This window comes from Phoenix dactylifera, chromosome 1 (genome assembly GCF_051530095.1).
Source record: "Phoenix dactylifera cultivar Ajwa chromosome 1, Ajwa_hap1_PhDact_Kaust_v1.1, whole genome shotgun sequence".
Classification (NCBI taxonomy): Eukaryota; Viridiplantae; Streptophyta; class Magnoliopsida; order Arecales; family Arecaceae; genus Phoenix; species Phoenix dactylifera.
The window spans coordinates 3410263-3425224 of NC_143190.1; the positions used below are offsets into that span (position 1 = coordinate 3410263).

At 41.5% G+C, this 14962-nt stretch overlaps 1 protein-coding gene across 2 annotated transcripts; it reads right to left on the minus strand.

Moving 5' to 3' along the window:
- Positions 1-951: 951 nt before the first annotated feature.
- Positions 952-10948, minus strand: LOC103709840 (actin-depolymerizing factor 11). 2 transcript variants are annotated; one of them, XM_008795358.4, is made up of 4 exons: positions 10727-10947; positions 3370-3635; positions 3054-3156; positions 952-1351 (listed from the first exon to the last, which is right to left on the minus strand). In XM_008795358.4, exons 1-3 carry the CDS (start codon positions 10745-10747, stop codon positions 3090-3092), a joined length of 354 nt encoding a protein of 117 aa, XP_008793580.2. In that variant the 5' UTR covers positions 10748-10947; the 3' UTR covers positions 952-1351; positions 3054-3089. The 2 variants fall into 2 exon arrangements, with proteins under 2 accessions (XP_008793580.2, XP_008793579.1); XM_008795357.5 differs by lacking the exon at positions 3054-3156 and having other exon boundaries at positions 10727-10948.
- Positions 10949-14962: the final 4014 nt, after the last annotated feature.

Consider the following 14962-nt stretch of genomic DNA (forward strand, 5'->3'; position numbering starts at 1 on the left):
CAGCTGGATCTAAAGGACCCCAAGCAATGACGGAAGAGTTTATCCCTTGCTCCGCGATATTTGGACGTTGGTGAGAGAAAGTGTTACATTTCAGACTATGCATGTATATCGTGAGGCTAATAGACAGCAGACTGGGTGGCAATTTATGTAGCGAGCCATTCAAGAAGCATCCTATGAACTGAAGAAGGAGAGATACTCGAAAAACTTTAGAACTTTTTATTTTTGATTTTCTTGAAGGTATTCGTACCCATGATATATGAAATGCATGTTTTAGCAGTTTAAAAAAAATTGTCAAATATTATGTTTTTTTTTTTTTTTTTGATTTTGCTGGCCACAGTCTCTTAGAGTTCCTCTAATTTGTGTCGTTACTCACAAAACCTACTACTTTTCTATGCCACTTTTCTATAATAAACCAAACATATAAAAACTACCCTCATGTATTATAACCTAGGTATTAACTTTCCAACAAAAATATTCTGATGAGGTAAAATTTTTCCGCAAATCAAACAAATCCTTAAGTACACTTCCTGTTTAATATGCCTATACACAAAGCTCCAACTGCTCCCAAGCTACCTGCATCTCCAAATAAATTGCTATTTATATTCTCTACCTAAACATTCAAGCCAATCTGCTACACAGATAGTCTCCCTCTGAACAAAAGAATAGAATCCAAAATTGGTTCAACAACCACACAACTTCTGCAAGGATAGGTTCTTTTTCTGCAAGTCACACAACTACACACAGGAGTGCACAATTACTCAGTTACATGTTAGATTGTTTTTCCTTGAAGAATTTTCCGAATCAAGCTTCATGAGCTGCCACTAGAAAGATAGAGTAGGGACCCCATGATTGATTGGGTAACTAAGGTGGACAATCAGCTTCTTGATGGGGAGGGTGGAGGGGGTATGTTCCCTCTTAATTTGACATTTGTGACTTGAACAACAACAGAGATAATAGGGAAGATGCAGTCACCCGATCATGCACAACAATCATACAATCTATGGTCTTAGGAGTTGTACTTGCTTACAATCTCTTTCCATAGTTTATAAATATCGGTTTTCCAACAACATAAATATCAACCAGCATAGTCAAGCTGCATATAGTTCATAAGAATCTGGTTTCTTCACAACTATTTTCCAAAGGGCATTACTGAATACACCCATCACTTGTTTTAGTTTGCATGATCCTAAGAACTCTGATTTAATGTGCCCTGTCTCTAAGAACCTCAAGGTCCACCTCTGAGGGGTCGGTTGCCTGAATCTCATAGTGAATTCCATCCAGCTCTCGCCTGAACCGATCCTTGGAGGTTGCATAGAGCATCTTAGCTCGAATTCGAGATACAGAAGGGGACCTGATCCAAAAAGATATTTATGACATACCCAATTATATGTAAACATAACATTAACACATCGCTTGTATCAGCACAAATTTACAAATCAGAAATTAACAAGAAAAGAAAAGCAGAAAGAGATCCAAAAAATATTCAAGAGCCATAGGTATTAAAGTTATGGAATAATAATGTGAACAATGGTCTTTTCTACGCATATGGCTCAAGTGAAGATGCTCAAATCTACATTGACAAAGTGAAAAAAGTGAAAACAACAAGGGGGCATTCTGAGAATCCTTTTGGCAATGAAAGTGGCAGAGGGTGTCGATTTACACCCATCGTACCTACTTTCAACTGTTCCAATCAAAATGCTTAACATGCAATCTAAAGCATGATACTTGGCAGTGCAAACTACGCCCACAATACATTTTGTTTGGCAAGCATGGCTCGTTATTCTTGATGATCATCTTAATAAGTGATGAAAAAGAAATCTAGAATGAGAAGAAAAACATATGAGACATGATTATTACCAACAAATAAGATTTTCTCAATGGAAGGTGGCAGAGGGTGGAGCTCATGAATCTTTTTTCACAATCTGTTCACATGAGAGGTCACATCCTCTGTTTATGCAATCATTTTCAATGCAAATCTCCAATGGTAATCCATTTTTCTAAGAATCATAAATAAAATAATATGGAAACTTTATATCTTGGACCAATCATGTTCTATGGATCCTCCCATCACATTTATCCAACCTGTATCAGATAGCATTCTCCTCCGGCACTGATTCTTCGAAAGCAAGTAATCTGGAATTCAGACTACATATTCAAATACTTCATTTCATTTGCTTAAACAAGACCAACAATCCTGCTTTGCCATGACATCAATAATGACTCCAATCAATACATATGATGTATGCATGCATATGTATTTGTCCACGTGTGTATAAACATACATGAATGCATGCTTCCATATGCATTTATGTATGAATTTCATGTATGCATAACTTTATGTGTATATGTAAGCGTGCATGCACATTTGTACTATAGTTGTGCCCTCAAATCCACACACATGAATTACCCTGATCCTGATACATAATTTTGTTAAAGCAATCAGTCAAGTTACACATTAAAATCTAATTTATATTAAAATAGTTGGGATTTCCTGATTCCACCTCATCATTATATCTGTTCCCTCAAACCCATCAACCTTCACTTTCGGGACCATCTCAAACCACTTCATTTCTTTAAAGTTTGCAACTAATGTTTTAAATCCCGACCGAATAGGGGGCATCTCAGCCGTCCCCTCCTGTTTCTATGAGAAAATGGCACCGAGGCAGGGGCAGGGCTCCAAAACCCATCCATATGGGGAGAGAAGAAGAAAGAGTAAAAAAAGAAAAGAAAGGAAATAAGAAGAAAAGGAAAAATAGAAAGGAATGAAAGAAGGGAAGAAAAGGAAAGAAAGCAAGGAAGGAAAAAAAGGAAAGGAAAGAATGAAGAAAAAAAAGGAAGAAGAAGAAAAAGGAAAGAAAGAAAGGGAGAAGAAAAAGGAAGGAAAAAAGACTATGAAAAAGGAAGGAAAAAAGACTGAAAGAAAGAAGACAAAAAAGGAAAGAAAGGATGTAGAAAAAAAGGAAGGATAGAAGAAAGAAAGGAAAGAACGAAGGAAAAGAAACAAACAAATGAAGAAATAAAAGAAGGAAGGAAAGAGAGATGGGGAAGCCTACCGCTCGACCGGGACGCCTACACAGGCGAGATAGACATCAGGGCATCCCGATCCATGGAGAAAGCGGGACATCCCTGTCCCAAGGATTTAACCCTTGCTTGCAACTACACAGAGATTGCAATAACAAAACATGTCAAATAACCATCCACCTATTACAATACAAGACAGATAACTGCCTAGCCTGCAGAAATTGCACAACTAGAACAACTACCTATATTTTCTTTTATCTGATTAAAATTTTATACACATTACACCTTATCGAACAATGATAATACCATTCTCAGCAAATCAAAGGGAGAACTAGCACAGAGAATTACCATGCAATAAAGAAAATCTTGCTTTTCTGACAGTTCTCGTCAGTCACAAAGTCAAAATCATAGACGGCATATCGGCAATCATTTTCTGGTAGAGAAGCCATGAAATCATCATAGCTCTCAGCTGCACCTCCAGTCTTCTCTACAACAACCTCCTTTTGCTTCTCATCAATTTTAAAAATCACATATCGGTGCGTCTTCTTCCTCTGAAGCTCTAAGAATGTATCCTTGCAATGGTCCGCAACACCCATCCCAGAGGATGCATTTGACTGAAAGAAGTTGAGCTGATTGTTAGAGGTGTATAATATCACTCCAGGACTCCTTAAGAATATAAAAGGTATCAAGTTGTACAATAGTAAAATTCAACTTCCATAAGGTGTATAATACCACTCCAGGACTTAAAGAACACCAAAGCATCAGTTCATCGATTAGCAAATTTCAACTTCCAAAAGCACAATAGGTTTGTGGGCATACAAGACTTGTCTACTGCATATCCATCAATTATACAGTTTCTAAGAGTAAACTACACAGAATGAGAGTGAGATTGATAATAAAATAGTCAAAGATACATCCAATAACTAACCACAAAATCCAGACTCAATTCATTATTTGATAGAGCCCAAGCTTATAAAATTATGAAGGGATAAAACATGAAGGGGTCTATCATCAGATTCACCGAGTGGATGATATCAGGATCCACCAACTAAATGGTAGAATAAACAATTAGTTCCTTTACCAAATTAAATGTATTCTAAAATTCATGGATGTACCCACACCCAGATATAAAGCACTTAGGCCACAAAAAAAAAACAAAATGTTGTCCTAATTAATTAGGACTGCTTAAACCAATTCATAATGAAGTAAGGGTCCTTTGACAAGAAGGCTTTTGCAAAGCAAATATAAAACATATCGACCTGAAGTATTTCCAACTTACTTAGGTAGTGATGATATCACACTTACTAGTGTGATAATGGAGATCTATAAGAGAATTATCAATACCAAAGAGTTGCTAATTCATTTATCAAACCCTTACGCCCACCGTATGGGATTAGAACTTTTCATTTTAACACTTCTGAGAGACTGAAGACCATCTAATGTTTGGAAAAGCATAAACTATGAGATCTATACGAGAATTAACAATACCAAAGAGTTACTAATTCATTTATAAATCCCTCATGTCCACCCTATGGGCTCAGAACTTTTCTTTTTAACACTTCTGCGAGACTGAAGACCACCTCATGTTTGGAAAAGCATAAACTAGGAAACCTCATACAGATAGGTATAAAGAAGACAATTCCAACAAAAATGAAAACAGCAGTTACCTATTACATGGTATTGTCAGGAGCATATAACTTTCTAGCAATAATTACATAATTATACACGGTAAAACATAAAACAGCAGATACATAAGGCCCAATTATAGAAATTTGGTCCAGTTTAAGAACTAGGCAGCAAAACATGGATTAGGAACCAAAAGGTCCAAAGCAAATTTTGGAAGAGTTACAAACCCAAGATGTGTAAACAACGAACAGTTGACTCAGGATCTTGTGTTGGATATGCAAACGCCATATCAACAACCTGACAATGATCCATTTGGGATTCACTGACTACGGATCTCTAAATTTATAACTGTTGAGCTTCATATCCATCAAACATAAGGTGGCTAACATATCATGGAATGTTTCACCTAGGTTTCATAGTTACTGATGCAGGCCGGAGATGCTTGAATCTATGGTTTAGCAACCCCGGTCCTATTTGCATGAGATCCTATGATCAAAAGCATCAAAGTACTAGAATGTATGTCTTGATCCTCCAAAAGACCATATGGACCAAGTTGTGATGCCAATGGTAAGACTACTACCATTGTTCTATCCGACAGGAAGATGTCTACATCAAAAGCCAACTGACAGCACTAACACTTATCATCAAAACCAAAACAGGCAGGGACCAATCTAAACAAAAGCCAAAGCCAAAAGAGTCAAATTTGGATCTGACAGCAAGAACCTGGCTTCGAAAGGAATCCAACATCAGAACACCTCCTTCAAAAGCAAAAAAGACATCAGAAGGACATTCATTGTTAGAAGGACTTGACGACATAAACTCACTGTCAAAATGGCCTAACAGAAGAAACAGTCAGAAAGGCCTCTCTATGACCGACCAGTCCAAGTCGAACATTACCAGATCTGATGGCCAAAATTTATGGTCAAAACAGTCTGATGGCAAAAACCATCAGAAAGGCCTTGTCCAAGTACGATGCTACTTGATTCGATAGTAGCTTCTCTACCATTTGAAATGTTCTGACGGCAAGATATTGCCATTTGGAGAAGCATCCAACTCCAAACAGAACTAGGAAGCTTAGGAATCTAATGGTCCCCAAGTCACCATCCGAATGAATTTGATGACAAACTGTCATCTAACCAATCTGATAACAGATCCTCGTCATCATTCGATAGATCTATTTTTACATCTAGAATGCCCTTAAGATGAAGATTACATTAGTGGATTTAGGATCTTCTTTTCGAGTTTTAGTCGACCTTTAAGGGTACCCACTTGTCCCTCTCAATATAAGGGGCCCTATAGCTTGCAATACACCCTTATATACCCTAGTTTTAGACAATCTACTTTTCTCTTGGGTAAATGATAAATCATGGTTGCTCTGAAATCTTTTTGCAGTGTGGATTCTGCACAAGCTCTGGTAGATTCTAAAGCAAATCCTGGTGGGTCTTGGGGATAGTGACGCTATCAGTTAGTGGAGTTCTTCATTGTGGTGTGTTTCGAAGGAGCCTGGTAAATTCTAGCGATGATGAAATGCTCTTAGTAGAAAGGTAAAGAGCTACTACTTATTCTTAGACTTTCATTCTTAGTTATCTACCTGCTTTTAAATTTTCTAAATTTAGACGTTTTCTTGACTTATAGAATTAGCTTTATACTTGCTTAGCTAGTTTTATTCTTCTGTTGTATTGCTCTAAAGCTCGTGCTAGGCCTCCAAGCCTGTGTCAGCTACAGATGCTATGCTTCTTGCCTATTTAATTTTAGGTTAGCTATAGGATTTAGAAGAAACAAGTTCAAGACTTCGAGGTTGACTCATTTAAGTTAGTTCAACTACGCTCAAAGGTAGTAGACTCAAGTAAGATTACCACTTCTTTTGTTAGCCATAACAATGAACATTATGAGTCCAAAGTTTACAAGATTTTAAGGGGATAGCAACACTAGGCCACCCACATGGTTATTTGACATAAGCCCAGGCTAACCTATTTTGGGTTGGTTCACCTATATATCTCCTCAGTTCCAATTTAGCTATAAGCTCGGAGTTACAAGTCAACAGCCTATTCTAGTTAAATGATTTAGGAGCTACAGCATTATAGAGCCTATGTCTAAGGTTGACCAATTTTTGATTTGTTAAATGACTTGGCTTGGGTTAAATTGGACTTCAAGTCTAGAGAACTTAGAACACCAAGCTTGAACCCAAGAACAGCAAGAAACAAATTCAATAGAGGGAGAGAAAAAATATGCTACTCACAAAATGGCAGAGTAAGTGGGAGTAAAGGTAAATCTGACACTGTCTTGGATGCCCTACTTCTAAATCATGGACTCCATGTTAGTTACCAAATTGATTTGAAGTACAATGTCAATGGGTCTATTTGAGTTGAACATATCCAAATTTTCCAATAGCCCCACCCAAGATTGCCTAGGAATTATAACACCAAGGTTGGCCCATTTTCGGTTGACTCAAATACATGCTTAAGACTTATGAAGCCTAAGTCAGGTACCCACTTCACTTGATGTTGGTTATGGGATTTAAAAAGCTTAAGTTTATATGATACTAGCTCCATGGTGTTGGCCTCCAAACATATATTTAGGATGAGCTACATGACTATATTGATGAAGATGGATATGTGATAAAGCCATGGATAAGGGAATCAGAAATGTATATATTCCAAGCCATAGGTCTTGTAGAAGCTGAGAATGAAGTGATTTAGAATCAATTTAGATCGTACATGTGTTTGCAACAAAGATGTAAGAGAGCCTCAACAATGATGCTTAAATCTATGTAACTAGTATAAAGGAGAAACATGCCTAAAGCTAACATATGAAAATTATGCCAAAGAATTTGGAGCAAGGTTTGCCATTTCGGTATCGGACCCCATACTAGTACCATCCTATTGCAGTATCAATACGCACAATATGGTCCTTGATTTGGTATACCAAGTGTTGGTATACACCCCATACCACGTACTGGTTTGGTACCGTTATCGTATGGTCAGTATGCACCTGTACGGCAAACCTTGATTTGGAATATCTTGCAATAACACCAAAAGGTACCATAACAAAAAATAGTAATTAAAAAAAATCAATGACAACTAAGGTTTCATGAAACCAACACGAAATAGTCAACAAGAACCTTGACATAATCATTTAGTCCAAAACATTTATCATGGGTTAGATCAATTAGGCACGAATGAGATATAATGCAAGAACCCCAATATAGGTACTTACTCATTTAATTTATTTTATTAACTATATGGTTTCCAGTACAAGTATTGCATTTAAATTAGATACCATGAAAACAATATTAACTTAATATTAGGGAAAAAGAAACAGTCCAGTTTTTTTTTGGCTTGTGTTTTGGTTGGGAGGGGGGGGGGGGCTACTAGCCTCTTATTTCATCGAAAATAGCTAAATAAGGATCCATTAGAAGAATTCATCTTAGATAGGCCTTATATATTTCTCATACTCCTAATAAGGGCCCAAAGTAGGCATTGTATGTTCATGTTTCTTCATTGATAAGCATAAGAAGGGCTCAAGTTCACGACATCAGCCTAAAAAGCATCATGTTTGGTTTAATAGGTAACCAAAAGGCTTGGAATTGTCCTACTTTTCTTGAAATAATCATATAGGGGTCCATTGTAAATAGCCCATGTAGATGAAATTTATATATGGAACATTTTACCTAACTAAATGGACCTGGAATGTCCCAAATTGATCCATTCTCATATTGAAAAAAGCATGCCAAATAAGCAGGGTTGGTACAAGCTGCCAGAAGTATGTTATAGAGTGCTTTTTAGTAAAACATTAAGTGACTTTAGGCAATCTAAGCTTGTGACATAGGTCCTATCAGCTTCCTTTTCATATAAGGGCTGCTAAATAAATGAAGGGAGTTAAACCTTCTACTTTGTTCCAGACAATTCATTTGCTCTATAGTGAAAATGGAACAAAACGCTCATCAGTTATCAGCAAGTCATCAAGATTTTTATTTTGTTGAACTCTTAGTTCACCTACTAGAATAGCCAAAACAGGCTCTTGAATCAGATGAAGTGTCAATAGGCTCCTTTTTTTGGACACTAAGGTCCCTAAGGAAATAAATAAGTAATGAGACAAAAGATACCTTGTTTTGGTGGTGCCTATGCAAAAAGATGAGCTAAATTTACTTTGTGTAAATCAATGTGCCAACATATAAAGTGGTAAACCAAACATAAATAGTGCACCAACTTGCTTTCCAAATTTCATGAACCTGTTATTTGGAAAAATTTGTACAATCCTCTCATTCCAAACTAGTTACAAAGAAACAAATGGTAAGCTTCACTACTTTCTATCACTAATATAAGAAACCACCTTTATAATTCAAAATCAGCCAATTTTTCTAGCTAATTCAAGAAAACTTAAAACCTATATCACACAGATCTCAGTACGAATGTTCATGCAGGTACATATTGAAGTGTCAGAACCTTTTCATATTTAAAAATTTCTCTTGTAGACCCATCCCCAAGTGTCAATCCTTTACCCTCATAAGTTTCATATGCAGGTACATTTAGAATAGCCCAGAGCCTTGACACAACACCGAAATAGAATTCTACTCTAGTATTTTATATTAATGCAAGTTATGATGAACTGATTCATCCTCCTCTTAGGAATATTTTCCTTCGACTCCATACCACAGTGTGAAATATTATTGCATGTTGCTGTATCTATTAGACAACTAGACAAAGAAAAAGTGACATGTTTCAATGGCCCTTGGATTATAAATGGGCTTTTGCCTCCAAACTTGATAAATAGCACCTATTAAGAAGGTGTGTGAGAGGACTTCTAAAGATGACTCGTTGTCTTCTTGTGTCAAAATTTAATTTCCCCTGCTCTAAGAGAAAGTTGGCAACAACAGACGATCTAACAACTCAACCATACTTCAATTTAATTTCACTTGATATCATTGGATGGCATAAACTTGCAGATGGCATCAGCATCAATGGACGAATGCAAAACTTGGTAGATTTTTATGCCTGTAGGTCTAAAATTTTAACTTATATGATAAATTTCAACTCATCAATAGAGATTATGATAAATTTCTTTCTTTAATGAACTTGGCCACTTTTGCCGATGTCAGTGTTCGATAAGATGCCGCTTCCACCCATTTGGTAAAGAAAGAAATTGCCACTAAGATGTATTCGTGTCCATTTGATGCTTTGGGTTTTAAAACAAAATGATTTGGATTTCACTAGCCGCTGTCAGTAAAAAAACATTGCAACAACGAACACTAAGATTATACAAAATGTATAGCATTAACCAGAGTCATCAACAATAAAGGCAAACCTTGGACCATGGTAAAATCTACAACACAGAGGCAATTCCATGACTGACACACATGCCAGAGGAACTGCGTGCAGCCTTCCATGCTAGCATGACATAAACTAATGCATCATTTAATTGTTGCAGAATGAAAATAAACAAAATCTAGAAAAATAGCACAAATTATAAGAAAAATGTAGTGAGGCAGTTCTACACCCAACTGTTCAAGCACTTTAAAATTTTAACATGAAAGCTACAAACGACACAGAACACACTGTAACTTTTAACGAAATAGATCTATTTTCTAAAAGAAAACGAAGAATAGAAACCACAAGAAAAGACGAAACATGGGTTGGAAAGAACTGGATACTTTTCCAACTGATACAAATTTGAAGCCTATCAATCGTTTAAAAAAAGTTATCCATATCAAAATTCTCCAATACCAAAAACCTAATCCACCGAACTACAATAATCGTACTAAAAAAAAAAAGAATTTTTTTCTAATCTATTATCGTAAGATCGAATCTCCATCCAAGCCCCACAAAGAAAACAAGATCCTTTCTACAAGGGCATCACATTGCTCCGATCACCCGATTAAGATCCGACAACAGAATGAACACCACAGTGACCCCAGATCTGCGGAAAATCTGATCCCAATCTATACACCCAAAACCGTAAAGATATAACAAATTCAAATCCAGTTCCCCTCGATCTACGAAACAGATCAATCTCAACCATCAAAAACTAAAAAGAGAAACAACTATTAACAAATAGTAACAAACGATCCTGGAAAACTTACATAACTTCGAAGCAAAGCCATTTGACCGAAGAAACTGGGGCAGCAAAAAACTATCAAGGGTTTCAAAGAACTGGGAGGCGATGTACTAAAAGGATTGGCTCACATCCGAATCTCTTCTCTCTTTTTTTTCTTGGATTAAAACGAGGGGAAAGCAGTGGAGGGGAAGCAGATGGGTTCGACGACCTGCGGTGCTCTGCGGCCCCCCTGCACCAAAATTAAAGAAAGGGAGAAAAAGATGTTCCCATGGTCTCCGATTTAAGTGGTTGGGGAATTGGAACGGCTACGGAACACTATGGAAAAGGTTTTGGGCCGTCTGATGGATGATTGAATTAAAAAAAAAAAAAATCTTGCGGGGGCTCTTGGATGGCTGCCACGAATTTTTAAAGACAGAATTTATCTTGGCGTCTGGAGGCCCATAAAGGCCCAGAATTTATCTGGCCCATTTTTGAGCTTGGTACATGGGACGAGATCTGTATGCTGAGTTATTGGCTGCATGGCATCAGCTGAAAATGGCTCTTAATATATTTCAAAATAACAAAATTGTTAGAAATATCATATACTGCTCTAAGAACATGATCCGAGGCTTGATCGGACCGACTACAGACACATTACCAGAAAGAGAGATATCAAGAAACGTGTGCCAGAAAGAAAGAGATCAGATTATCTGAGATCGAATCATATTTCGGAAATACCATATATTTTCGGAAATCAATATTCTCATAGTCACAACTCTTCTAAAAAAAGTTTCTCACAAAAGATATTTTAAAATATTTAAAACAACTAAAATTAAAATTTAGAGAATAAGAAAATTTAATTAAAACTCTAAGAAAAATTATATTAGAAGAGGATTCAAAAATAATGGCCGATCAATTGGATCAACGGCAAAGGTTTCTCTACAGCATCCGGCTTTGAGAAATATTAAGCTGCTTTGTTCCACGCTATCCGATTTTTCCTGTTGCCATGCATGCAAGGAAGCGAATCATGTGGTGCATTCAACAAGCTTCGATCAAGGTCTACAAGTTTGGAGTGAGGACTATTCCTCCCTGTTGCTGGAAATTGGACCCGGAGGCGACTGTCGGCCGGAAGGGGGAGGCTCCGCCGCCTGAGTGGTGGGTGGCAGTCCGTCGGCGGGTGGCGCCTTCCTAGAGACCTGCAAGAAGCCGGTGGCCGGGCTGTCCGGCGCCGGCCCTCCGATGCCTAAGTCAGAACAGGGGCAATATGAGGAGAAAAATGGACCGAGAGAGAGAAAGAGAGAGAGGATTCCAGTCGGAGAAAAGCCCCTCTTTTGAGTGGAGAAATACTCCTTTTATAGGGAGGGCTAGTTCACCTGTGATGTGACAGAATCTGTCGTACGATCAATCTTTTAATGCCCTATTATGAAAGTCAATGCCATCATTGCAGGAGATTAGGCCGGAGCCCAAGTCGTCCTGGAGCCATGCCGTCATTTATAGGCATGTGAGTTTGCCGTGAAAGGCTTGGTGTCCGTAAGCGATGGAAGCCATACGCCTTAATTGTTGAGCAAGCTGGAGGCCTGCGAGTGCCATACGCTTTGATTGTTGAGTGAAACGGGAGTCTGCACGACTCGTATTCATCGGTTGTTGGTGAAGTCAACACGTAATCTCCCGAGTAAGCTGCGGGAGGACGTGGCCTCAGGACGTAGTTTGGGCGTTCTTGGGTTGGCCAGGCTAAGTATCGCTTGGTCGGTCCCCGCCCAGAGGGTCCGCTCGACTGGCCCCTCCTCAGAGGAACATGCTCAGCCGGCTCCTGCTCGGAGGAACGCGCTCGGGTGGTTCCCGCTCGGAGGGAGGCGCTCGGCCGGCTCCCGCGCGGGGGTTTGCTTGAGCGGCTCAGCCTGCTCGGCTGGCCTCTGCTCGGCGGAACGCGCTCCTGCTCGGAGAATGCGCTCGGCCGAGGACGCGGCAACACTTCCCTCAACACTACCCCCCGACTTCCGAGCTCGAGCTACTCGGGAGTTCGAGCGCGGGAAGTAGTTTCGACCGTGTTAATTGTGGCTTAGGGGGATTTTCGAATTTCCGCGCGCTCCAAGGCGCTAATAATGGGCAGTCGCTTCGTCAGCCCCTTTTCGCTTCTCGAAGCGTCCTCGCGTCGTGGGCTCATGATGAGACCACACGATCCGACGCGACGCTCCCGTACTCGAGGTGCCAGTTCGGGTTGGATGCGGCGTCTTAATTGCTAGGGTTGACACGTGTCACGGTCTGGTCGGTGGGCAGCGCTCGGTCCCGCGGATCCAGGCCGTTGGAGGGGTATATATATAAGTCTTCCTCGAGTTTCTTCCTACCTCCTTTCTTCTTCTTCTTGCTTTCTTCTCAGTCTGGAGTGACCGATTTCCGGCGAACTTCCGACAGGTCCTTTTCTTCTTTTTTCTTTTTTCGTCCGGAGTCTCCTTCCTTCTTCCCCTCTTTTCCAATGGGTTCTGGTCCAAATGACGTTGCGTCCGTCATGAGCGAGGTGGAGGTCGAGATGGTCGAGGAGTGGTTCTTCCCTCTGCACGGGTTCCATTTGGAACCCGCCGGGCCGGGGGACCGTGTCACGAATCCCCCGGTAGGCTGGATCGGAGTGTATTTGGAGGCACTCTAGGCCGGCCTACGGTTCCCGCTCCATGGGTTTGTGAACGAGCTGCTCGCGGAGTACCAGTTGGTCCCGGCGCAGCTCGCTCCAAACACATGGAGGACCATCATCGGGTTCCTGTCGCTATGTCTGGCGTACGGGGTCCCGTCTTCTGTGAACGTCTTCCGGCGACTTTTTATGTTAAAGTCGAATCCGGGAGACGGGGAGTGGCTCTACATCGCCCTTCGGGCGGGTCGGCCACTTTTCCAGGGCGCTCCGTCGTCCATTCATGATTGGAAGAAGAAATTCTTCTTTTTGGGCTCGGAGCGGTCGTGGGGGTTCGACCCTAGGTGGAGGCCGAGCCGACTCAGGAGCGCCAATAAAATTCCCAAGCTTACCACGCGTGAGCAGGGGATCCTTGATGACGTTCGCAGCCTCAGGGACGGCATCCTCCTAAGCGGCCTCATAAGCGAGGACGCTTTGGTGAATGTAGGCCTGAGTTCGGCGTGGCCTCATGGTAAGGATAATAGTAGGAGGTTTGTTTTCTGTTGTTGTTTTTTTTTTTTTTTGTCCAACACATCCTGCTCGCCCTTGCAGACATCGCAAAAATGGTGACAAAGAGCGAGGTCATATACGCTCGGTTCCGCAAGAGGGCCGCCGAGCTCTCAGGGGAGCCGCTGGAGCCAAAGAAGAAGGCGAAGATCGCCGCTCCCTGAGACGGCCCTCCCAAAGGCGCGAGGGGGGTTCGGAGCTCCGAGCCCGGAGGCTCGGGGAGTAAGACCTTGGCGCTGGCGTGTCCTACGCCTATTTCACAATTATCGGGCCGGCCTGCAACCCGGCCCGGGAGCTCGGCACCTGAGCCGAGCAGCAGCGGAGGAGCTGCGAGGCCGCCTTCTCCAGTGGCGGCGAGGCCCGGCCCCCCTGCCCCGCCAGAGGAGGAAGAACAAGGGGAGCGGACCTACACAGTCGAGTGGCGGCTGTCCGAGAGTGACTCCGCTCTCGACAACATTGAGACGGCGCGGCAACTCTTCCGCGTCGCGATCCTTCCTGCCGATAGGGCGAAGATTTAGGCTATGAGCCTGAATCAATTTCTTGATTCGGCTCGTCTCTCGGCTGTTCGGGTAAGTTTTCCTTTAGCGTTTCCATATTCCTAGTCCTTTACTTGTCTTCGGCCTGACCCCTGTTTTGCCTGCAGCATCTTCTCGAAGTCGACACTCTGATCACTCTGGGTGCCGATTACAAGGAACGGGCTCGCCGGTACATGCGAGCCCAAGAAGAGGCCGAGAAGAAGGCACGAGGACTAGAGCTCCAGAAGGAGGAGCTCTTGCTCAGAGTGGGAGCCGCCGAAGATGAAGCCAAGCTCCTGACGATGGGGCTTGACGAGGAGAAGGCTGCCCATTCCCTGGCCAGGTCGGAGCTGCGGGCCTCCGAGGCTCGCCTGGCCGAGGCGCGGTCCTTGCTCACCATGCGTGAGCAGGCAATAAGAGAAGCGGAGCTCAAGATCAAGGAGCTCCAGGCTCAGCTCGGAGCCCGGGAGGAGGAGGCCCAGAAGCGGGCCTCAGACGCTGTCCGGCTCTTCAAAGAGTTGGAGGAGTTCCAGGAGCTACTGGAGGAGGAAGCTGTCAACGGCCTTGTCCAAGGGTTCGACGACTTCCGCAACCAGCTGCG

Bases quoted from the DNA above. Each gene is read 5' to 3' on its own strand.
- LOC103709840 (XM_008795357.5), bottom strand. From the start codon at position 10,747: ATGGCTTTGCTTCGAAGTTAT. The intron at 3,636-10,726 runs GTAAGTTTTCCA...AACTTCTTTCAG, and splicing joins TGGCTTTGCTTCGAAGTTAT to TCAAATGCATCCTCTGGGAT. The intron at 1,352-3,369 runs GTAATTCTCTGT...TTTTTGGATCAG, and splicing joins AAGATTTTCTTTATTGCATG to GTCCCCTTCTGTATCTCGAA.